The sequence below is a fragment of the Notolepis coatsorum genome (assembly GCF_963971535.1).
Source record: "Notolepis coatsorum genome assembly, chromosome: 15".
Lineage (NCBI taxonomy): Eukaryota > Metazoa > Chordata > Actinopteri > Aulopiformes > Paralepididae > Notolepis > Notolepis coatsorum.
Window position 1 is genome coordinate 19234795 of NC_140179.1, and position 10921 is coordinate 19245715.

General features: G+C 46.3%; 1 protein-coding gene across 1 annotated transcript in view; it reads left to right on the forward strand.

Annotated features, from left to right (window-relative positions):
* Positions 1-9738: 9738 nt before the first annotated feature.
* LOC311241960 (chloride anion exchanger-like) overlaps positions 9739-10921 on the forward strand; it is a gene marked incomplete at its 5' end in the record, with an annotated part of 36603 nt that continues 35420 nt past the window's right edge. Inside the window, one exon of the mRNA XM_084330918.1 lies at positions 9739-9863. Within this exon, the coding sequence (XP_084187044.1) occupies positions 9739-9863 (125 nt within the window). The remainder of the gene's footprint in view (positions 9864-10921) is intronic.

The following is a 10921-nucleotide window of genomic DNA, read 5'->3' on the forward strand; positions in this document are numbered from 1 at the left end:
TGCAGTTTTGCACGGCCTCCTCAGCGTGCCTCTCCGCGGACCTATATATTTTATGCATAGCGTGGGTGGTGATGATGATGATGATAGAAACCGCTGAGGCCCATACAGTTGAATGCTGGTATTACACTCACTGAGGGACACGAAGAAGTCAAGTCCGATGGGATTTGGGAATCTCAAATACAAATCGGGATTGGAATAAAAAAGGCATTTATATTAAACAATACAGAATATACAGCACTTCTTGGGGTCTGAAAGACACTTATTCCCTCCCCCCTGAACATTTATGGAGATGTATGGGCCTTTTAAGTCAGTGATAAAAGTGTCTTTCAAGGATAAGTGAGCTCCTGCACTGATTATTATAGTTCAATATTCAATATTTGATCACCAAAACCCCCCAAAAAGCATAAAAAGGGGGCCCCGCCCAAAAAGGGCCCCCAAAAATCGGGCATGCGCGATTTGCACGCTCGGTTCGAACACACCTGCCCCTCTAAAGTCCTGTGCACATCCCTGCTCACACTCACACACACACACACATGGCTAGACGTTAGCCTGACCTGAGCCTCTATCAGTCCTCCATGACACGTCTATCCAGCTGATATCTACTGGAAATATATATTCTTTTGTCTCCCACACTCTCTCTTTCTCTCTCTCTCTATCACATACACAGTTACTACTTTTCTCCCCCTGTCAATTTACTTTAAGTACTTTTTAAGTTACTTTTAGTCACTTTAAATGAGTTCCAAGGGTGCTCTTTGATCCTTGATAACCCCCCCCCCCACACACACACACACACACACACACACACACACCTCCAAGTGAGACACATGTCCTACAGACACCGTTTATTTGTCTCATATTTTGTATCAAATTATATCGCCTATATTTATGTCTTTCTACTATTACCCTGCCCATACCTGTACCTCCCCTCCCCCCTCCCCCATGCTGCTATTACCCTGCCCATACCTGTACCTCCCCTCCCCCCTCCCCCATGCTGCTATTACCCTGCCCATACCTGTACCTCCCCTCCCCCCTCCCCCATGCTGCTATTACCCTGCCCATACCTGTACCTCCCCTCCCCCCCTCCCCATGCTGCTATTACCCTGCCCATACCTGTACCTCCCCTCCCCCCTCCCCCATGCTGCTATTACCCTGCCTGACTACGCGTGTAGTCTTTTACCACTTTCAGTTCCGCGTTCGGGTTCCGCGATCTGATTGGCCACTGACGTTTCTCTCAGCGGCAATCGTGTTACGCCTAGTTCTGCCTCTAACAGCCTGCTAGCTAGCTAACGCTATCACTGGTTAAGCTTGGCGACTCTTTCGAAGTTGGTTAAGGTTAGAGTTTGGAATCAGGGCTGGTGGTCTATCGCCCTGCTCTAAGACAAACTCTAACCTTAACCAACTTCGAAAGAGTCGCCAAGCTTAACCAGTGATAGAACTAGGCGTAACGCGATTGGCACTGAGAGAAACGTCAGTGGCCAATCAGATCGCGGAAAACTGAAAGTGGGTTGGTAAAAGACTACACGCTGCCCATACCTGTACCTCCCCTCCCCCATGCTGCTATTACCCTGCCCATACCTGTACCTCCCCTCCCCCATGCTGCTATTTGCCTGCCCATACCTGTACCTCCCCTCCCCATGCTGCTATTACCCTGCCCATACCTGTACCTCCCCTCCCCCATGCTGCTATTACCCTGCCCATACCTGTACCCAGTGTTGCGTTCCTCATATCAACACTGATTGCACGCACGCTAATGACGCCACGTGCATGCACGCTCCCAGGCGCGTGCGCATAAATGTTCCCTCGCTTAAGAACAGACTAAAGACAATGCCTAATTGCCTCTACGAATGGAATGTAACACATTTCATTCACAAGTTCTGTGTGAATGTATCTGAGAACGTATTTAACACACCTGACGACCGGTGCTATTGATATGCAAAGTAGCCCAGGTGGGTACTTATAGCGAGTTGGCGAGTGCAGCGCATTCCTGTGTGCACGCGCGCACACGCGCTTCTGCTCACAAAACTTTGGCTGCACTGCGTGCAACCCTGTCGGAGGAACGCATCACTGCCTGTACCTGCCTGTACAAATCATGTAAAACCCAGATTCGGCTCAAACAAGGGACTAAACACGTTTCGCAATTATGCCACATCAATGTGGAACGCCCTGCCTAAAGCTGTAAAGGAATGTGAATCACTACCCACTTTCAAAAACACTCTCAAAAAACACTTACGTGAGACTGCAATTCGAAACTGGCCCCTACAAATGTCCTAACCTAGTTGTACAGTAAATGACCAAGTAAGGCTTTGTCAATATTCCAATGTACAGTGTAAAATGTGTGTGTGTGTCCTACCCAACCCCCCCCCCCCCCCCCCCCCCACCTCCAATGTACAGCCCTCACCCAACCCACCCAACCCCACCCCACCCAACCAACCTCCTCCAATGTACAGTTTCTACGCCAAATGTATATACACTCCTTTTCTGGACACTTTTGTATCACAAACAGTACTGTATTTGCAAATCTGATATGTCATAAATGTATAGATGTAGCAGTACTGTCTATCTGTATGTCATGTATGTCATATATGTTATGATGAATTGAAAATGGGGGACCCTGATGTAAACAAGACGAAAGTCTTTCTCTGGTCTGCATCCCCTTAACAATTGTATGTATTGAGCTGTACTGTACTGTACCCATTCTGCAATCTGTTAATAAACTTTTCAATCAATCAATCAAAACTCCCCTCCCCATGCTGCTATTACCCTGCCCATACCTGTACCTCCCCTCCCCCCTCCCCATGCTGCTATGATGCCCCAAATTTAGAATATAATCCAAGTGATTCTTCCCCGCCAACGGTCATCTTTTTGTCCCTGAAACACAGTAACTGTTCTCTAACGCTACAAGGTCGACCTGCGGCACGGTGGTGTAGTGGTTAACACTGTCGCCTCACAGCAAGAAGGTCCAGGGTTCGAATCCCGCTTGGGGACCAGGTTTCCATGATGCCAGTTACCCAGGTGGGGTATCTCCCAGGCCTTTCTGTGTGGAGTTTGCATGTTCTCCCCGTGCTCGCAAGGGTTTCCCCCCCCGATAAGATAAACCCAATGGAAAAACATGCACAACAACAAGATCGCTAACGCTGTGGCGTCCTTGACGAAGACGGACAGGAGCACTTGGATTGGTCCCCTGGCGCGGCTCACGTGGCGCCTGTCTGCTCCCGGCTGCCCTTGGGGGGGAAGGACGACGGGATGGGTTAATCGCAGATACGCATTGTATGCATGGTTCGCATGTGTGCCAAATGGTGACCTCGGAGCAGGTCCTAAATTATTATTTATTATTATTACCTGAACCCTGCGTGCTACCCTCCCCTCAGATTCCACTCGATTTCCACTTTTCAACAATATCTGACTGCTCGGAAAGCTGTTGTCGGGGCGGAAAGCCCTGTCGCTGACGAGCCTTAAGAGAGGGTGCTCCTCTTTTCCAGGGAGCCGCTATTATCAGCAAGGAACAATGGTCAAGGATAAGACCCCGTCGTGGCACCACGCCAAGACCCCGTTGTCATAAGCGTTGTTAATTATTACTCATCAGACGCGATAAGCTCCCCGAGATGAGATGTGTTCATGAACATGTTCAGAAGAGGCCCATACAAGCGGAGAGCGGTCCTCGGCGCGGAGCACAGCGGGGGGTGAAGGATAACCGGGAGATTAGACCCACAGAGAACCGTACCGGCCAGGTAGGCCTTTGTGTCAGTGTGTCATCAGCTGTACGGCCCAAGAGCAAAATCTCCTATCTGAGAAATTAGATTTTTGGGAGAAAACAAACCAAAATGCTGTTGTTTTTCTTGCAGAATGCAATTTTATTTAAGGATACCCAACACAATACACTGTTTCTGGACTATATTACTATATGATGTGTTAACAATACAATACACTGTTTTTGGACTATATTACTATTATGTGTTAACAATACAATACTCTGTTTTTGGACAATATTACTATTATGTGTTAACAATACAATACACTGTATTAGTTCCTTGCAAAGTGCAGATAGGAGGTTTTGCTTTTCAGGCCGTATATTACATGAGCAGAATATAGTTTGTTTAAAAAACACTATAAAAAATAAATATGTATGAAAAAATAATAATAATAATTTTCGATTTAGTCTCTGTGAGTTGTTTTTGTGTATTTAGATTTAGTACAATATTTCCAAAGGTCTCTTAACTTTATTTGGAAACACCTGAGCTGACACAGCGACAGTCGCTCAGCAGGTAGAGCGGTTGTCTGGTAGTCGGAAGGTTCCCGGTTCGATTCCCGTTCCTCCCGGGCAGCGTGTCGAAGTGTCCTTGAGCAAGACACTTAGCCCCTGACTGCTCCTGGTGAGCAGGTTGGCACCTTGCATCATCGCCTCCGCCGTTATGCCTCTTTTCCATTGCATGGTACCTACTCGACTCTACTCTACTCTACTCTACTCGCTTTAGGTACCTGGTAATTTGTTCCTTTTCCACTGCAGGTACTTAAGTACTCAGTTTGTCTCTGTGTGGGGAGGCGGGGCCGCTGGTGATCAGCATGAGAGCTCCAGCATAGCTATGACCGTGAGCTTGGTAGCCCCTTTCGTGACTGTGATGCACCGAGTGAATCCACAGTCACTTGCTCCTCAATAGGAAACCAACCTAGATTAACCCTGAAGGACTGGTCCTGGCCGAACCGTTCGTTATACAAGTATCACAGAGACATCTCAAAGGTACTCAGTTGCACGAGGGTTTCGGACAGAATGAATGAATGAATGAATGAATGAATGAATGAATGAATGAATGAATGAATGAATGAACACTTTATTTAACAGAGTGCAGAATGGGTACAATACAGTACGGCTCAATACACACAATTGTTAAGGGGATGCAGACCTGAAAAAGACGTTTGTCTTGTTTCCATCAGGGTCCCCCATTTTCAATTCATATAGACATTTATGACATACACAACATACATGACATTTATGGCATAGGGACATATAGGTATTTAGTACTGCTACATTTGTGACATAAACGGTATTCAAATATCCAGTACTGTTACCCCTAGATCCTGACAGAGTATATACATATGATGGGGAGGGGACTGTACATTAGGAGGGGGTGGGTGGGTGGGAGAGAAATATACATACGGTGGGGAGGAGACTGTCTATTAGGAGGGGGTGGGGGGTTTGGACATTTACGGTGGCCAGTTTCGAATTGCAGCCTCCCGTAGGTACTCTTTAAGAGCAGTTTTGAATGTGGGTAGGGATTCACATTCCTTTACAGCTTTGGGTAGGGCGTTCCACATTGATGTGGCATAATTGCGAAACGTGTTTAGTCCCTTGTTTGAGCCGAATCTGGGTTTAACATGATTTGTTGAGCTTCCTCTGGTGTAGTGGTTGTGGTATTCACTGACCTTTGGGAAGTATTTTGACATGTACATGGGTACCTTAGTCGTATAGTGTATCTTGTAGACCAGGCCCAGAGATACGGGATGGTTTGAAAGCTCGGCGTTGCTAATAAACATTTTATATATTTTTTATAAACTGCTCAAAACGGCATTATTTCCGGCGTTGGGTGCATGATGCGCATGCGCTGTGATCACACCAGGCAGCCAACGCCGGAAATAATGCAGTGTTGAGCAGTTTATAAAAAATATTTAAAATGTTTATTAGCAACGCCGAGCTTTCAAACCATCCCGTATCTCTGTCCGAAACCCTCGTGCAACTGTGAGTACCTTTGAAATGTCTCTGTGATACTTGTATAACGAACGGTTCGGCCAGAACCAGTCCTTCAGGGTAAATCTAGGTTGGTTTCCTATTGAGGAGCAAGTGACTGTGGATTCACTCGGTGCATCACAGTCACGAAAGGGGCTATCAAGCTCACGGACATAGCTATGCTGGAGCTCTCATGCTGATCACCAGCGGCCCCGCCTCCCCACACGGAGACAAACTGAGTACTTAAGTACCTGCAGTGGAAAAGGAACAAATTACCAGGTACCTAAAGCGAGTAGAGTAGAGTAGAGTAGAGTCGAGTAGGTACCATGCAATGGAAAAGAGGCATAACGGCGGAGGCGTTTTTGTCTCACTGTGCAGCCAGAAATCAGTGCAGTGCGACTGAATATTTTCCCTTGTCGCACCGGTGCACCTCACATTCCAGCAGGTCTGTCTGTCTGTGTGTATTAGGGGTGTAACGGTACACGTATCCGTACCGAACCGTTCAGTACTGGACCTTCGGTTCAGTATGCGCTGTGTACCGAACGAATTCTACGGTACGCAAACTTTTGTTTGTGTGCAGAATAAAAAAAACTCACAAGTTCACCCCTTCCCAAAATATAATTTGCCAGGTGTTCGTTCAACCCACACACAACACTGAGAGCTTACCTGTCATTTAGCATAGCCTCATAGTGTGGCGAAAACACACACACACACACACACACCATCTCTCTCTAGTGCGTGAGGTGGATAAAATTATTTGAAACGGGACCTGCATGATGCTTTTTTCTCTATTCAATAACGTTGTGGCCTGAGGGCTGATTTACAATAAAGTTCTAAAAAAGAAAAGTAGGCTACTTACATTCTTGACGCTAGAACTCCAGCTGTAGTTGTTATATAGCTTGCATAAAACTGTCTCGAGGTTCCACAAGTTAATCAAAATCCAAAGTATTTCTAACCGGGGCTTGAGATGCTCAGACAGAGTGCAAACCACTGTCTTCTGGTTGTTGTTGTTGTTGTTGTTGTTGTTGTTGTTGTCATTATTACTTGATTATTCTATTATTACACGTTGTTCAGCTCAATGGTGTCGCGTGTCTCCTATCGGTCAAGCAGCGCATTCAGGCCGACGCCCACTGGGGGATGTTTTTTTCACAATACATTTATTTTCTTTTTAACAAGTCGATTATTAATTTGAATATAGAATATTCATTGACAGCCCTACTTAACAGTTACCGCTGCCTCGCTCGAAACCAAACTCGACAGCCTCTGGACGTCGGTTAATGACCATGCCGAGCGTCTGACCTCCGTGGAAGACGGTTTAAATACTTGGGACTGGCAGGGTGGACGAGCTAGAGGCTAGGTGTACAGCGCTAGAAGAGAGCAATGAAAAGGCTAAGCTAACCAACGTCGAGTCCCGGAGCCGCCGGTCTAACATTCGCATATTAGGATTGGATGAGTCCGTTCATAGCGACCGGCCTAGCGAATTTTTGCTGAGGTACTGGTTGAAATGCTGGGGAAGGAGGTCCTCCCTACGCCACCCGAACTGGACCGGTGTCACAGGGCCCTTACTGCCAAGCCAGCACCCGGTTCCAGGCCTAGAGCGGTTATTGCTCGCCTACATCACTATCGAATAAAAGAGAGGATTATCTGGGAGGCACGGAAGAGGAGGGGAACGCTGAAATACAGAGGGAAACCAGTCCTAATCTTTGAAGACTACTGCCCAGAAGTCGTGGAGCAGCGTTCCCGCTACAAAGACGTCATGGCCCCCCTCTACAAGCTAGGACTCAAGCCGTCTCTTCAGTTCCCTGCGAGACTTATCATCACAACCGAAGACGGCGCGAGAAAACATCTTTCATCGCCTGAGGACGCCGTGGACTTCTTGAGGACCCGGCGTAAAGGGGCCTCAACACCGGCCTCACCAGTACAAAACGCGGTAGTAGCCTGATTTTGGGCCGTTAGCACTTCGCTATGGCTAACGCGCAGAGCGTCATATCACTATATTTCTTCGTTCTTATAAATATGGTTGACTGTGTGACGTTAGGTGTCGCCTGGATGCTTTATTTAAATTGTTCTCGCCGTCTGACTTAAGGGGGGGTTGGCCTGGTCTGTTTTGTATAACTATTACATAATGCCACTTATTTTTTTGTTTGTTTTTTACATCCACTATATGCCGGGGAGCTAAGCGCTAGCTTTGTTTAAATGACCTAGGACTTCTATGCGTGTCACTTACGCCTCGTCACGACTTGGCTTAATGCCTCCGTGATGCATTTTTTTTCTTCTTTTTTTAGTGTGTGTGTACATATTTTTTCGGACTGGGGTCTCATGGATCCATCAGCCACGCTCTTCCAGCTACGTTCTGCTAGCCACACACATGGCAAATGGTCGTGTTTGCGGCCAGAGGCGTCATCATCTGCTGTTGACCTGCTAGGCCGCTAAAATGTCAGACGAACCTTTGCACAGCGCCCTCTCCTGACACGGCGGTCTAATTGCGCTATGACAAGGCAGCAAGCTACTATCTACTCTGTGTGAACCATAGGAAACAACGGACCTGTCAGCAGAGTATCGCCCTCTTCCGGCCTGGTGGACGTACTGCACACGTTTATCATGCAGTACACAGGTTATATACCCCCCCCCCCTTTTTTCTCTTGCTATGGTTCCTGTTCACACACACACACACACACACACACACACGAAACACGTGCACTCACACATATAAAACATGCACACATAAAACACACATCCATCCTAAACGCACACATATAAAACACACATATACAAAATAAACGTACACACTCCACACACACAGTTTATCAGTACACTGGGTGCTATCGTTGACCAGGAGTTGACTCCCTAACCGCCACTTCTGCTGTATATACAGTACAACATGTGCATATTTGAGCCATGTCTTTGTTGTTTGTCTTTTGTCATGTCTGATAATGTACTTTTATAGTTTATATTATGTCCTTATTATTTGTACTATAATTTCTGTTGTTATTATCGTTAGTGTTATTGTTGTTAGTGTCTCTATTATTATTACCGTAAATCTATTGCATTGTGATGTCTTGTTCTATGTATGTCTTGAAAAAGAGAAAATAAAAACATTTACAAAAAAATAAGAAGAAAAAAAGAGAACTATAGGTAGTTTCTTTGTAAAGTGTTGTGGTGCTTGTACCTGTCTTATTCCTGTTTACAATAATTTACATAACATCTTAAGAAATTACTAATGTGTATTGGAACTGACAAAAAAGGCAACGGTAAAGGTAACGCTTAAAATGTATTATTGTTGGGGCGCCCGAGTGGCGCACCGCATACAGCACTACGGTGCAACACGGCCGACCAGGGTTCGACTCCCGGACCCGTGATCTTTGCCGAATGTCTTCCCCGGTCTATCTCCCATTCCTCCTCTCTCTCTCTCTCTCTCTCTCTACCGGACTGCCCGGTAGCAAAAATCTACAAAAACATAACTTGTCCGAAAGGACAAGTAACATTTCAAATGTATTATTGCAACGGTAAAAGGCACAGTGAAAATGTTTGGGTGCACCTAAATGATGTGCTGGTACACCTAACTGAAAAAGTTAGGCGCACTGGTGCAACCGATGTAAAAAGTTAGTCTGGAGCCCTTAATTGGAAAGCGCTTTGGATAAAAGCTGCTATATAAAATGCAGCCATTTACCATTTGACCCGCCCGGCTCTGGTGTGGCGTTGGCCTCTCGGCCGCTGGTACACTGGACAGGTCTCTCCTCCTCGCTGATGTGGTTAGACCCTGCGAGCAGCGCCCGCGCCTGGGTTAGGGTTAGACGCCTGGGAGCCTTTGTTCTCCCTTCCGCCCCCAGACCGCTCTCTTTGAACAGGTGACGTTCAAAGGCAAAAGCGTAGCCATCCTTTAGGGTAATTGTGGTATAATGTGATTGTTGGATCTCAGAGTCACGAGAGAGAGAGACAGCGAGAGAGAGAGAGAGAGAGAGAGAGAGAGAGAGAGGGGGGCCAGCGCCAGCAGCAGCACCCAGGAGCAGAGGTGAGCGATGCGGGCCAGAGAGCGGTATGAGGTGTCCAGGCCGCTCTACTCCCAGGACTCCTTCGCCGAGGAGCACAAGAGGATCGAGAGGCGACGCAAGACCCTGCCTGACCACCTCAAGCAGTACTTCACGTGAGGACACACACACACACTCACACACACACACACACACACACACACACACACACACACACTCACACACACACACACACACACACACACACACACACACACACACACACACACACACACACACACACGCACGCACACACGCACACACACACACACACACACACACACGCACGCACACACACACACACACACACACACACACACTCTCACACACACTCACACAGGTAGAAATACCTACAGTACTCTGGTAAAAGTAGAAATACCTACATTAAATAGTACTCTGGTAAAAGTAGAAATACCTATATTAAATAGTACTCTGGTAAAAGTAAAAGTAGAAATACCTACTGTTACGTGTGGGTGTGTTTGTATCCTGATCAGGTGTTCCCAGTGTGATGTGTTATGTCTGGTTGTAGTCCCCTGTCCTGGTCTTGTAGTTCCTTATCGTTTCTCTCCCAGGTGTATCCATTTGTAATCAACCCAGGTGTGTCTTGTCTCGTCATCCCCTCGTGTATAACTGTTCTGTTCTCCCCTGTGTGAGATGCTGATCCTGTTTGTACAGTCCTGTGGTTTGTTTGTTTGTCGTTACTTTATGTTATTCCTTTTATTTACAAAAAACCATGGTAAATATAATTAAACATCTTTTTGTTACTTTGGCTACCGTTTCCAATTATGTTACATTGACAAGACGACGAGCACTCTTTCAGTCAATGGTAACGTAATACCTACATTAAATAGTACTCTGGTAAAAGTAACAACATCCGTACAACACAACAACATCTGGGCCCAGGAGTTCAAAACATTGAATCCCTATTGATTGATTGATTGATTGATTGATTGATTGAAAATTGTATTAACAGATTGCAGAATGGGTACAATACAGTACAGCTCAATACACACTATTGTTATGGGGATGCAGACCAGAGAAAGACTTTCGTCTTGTTTACATCAGGGTCCCCCATTTTCAATTCATAATGAATTGAAATGAATGAATACAAATCTGATCCAATCAGATAGGGATTACAAGTTTTGAATTCCTGGGCCCAGAGTATCAGAACTGC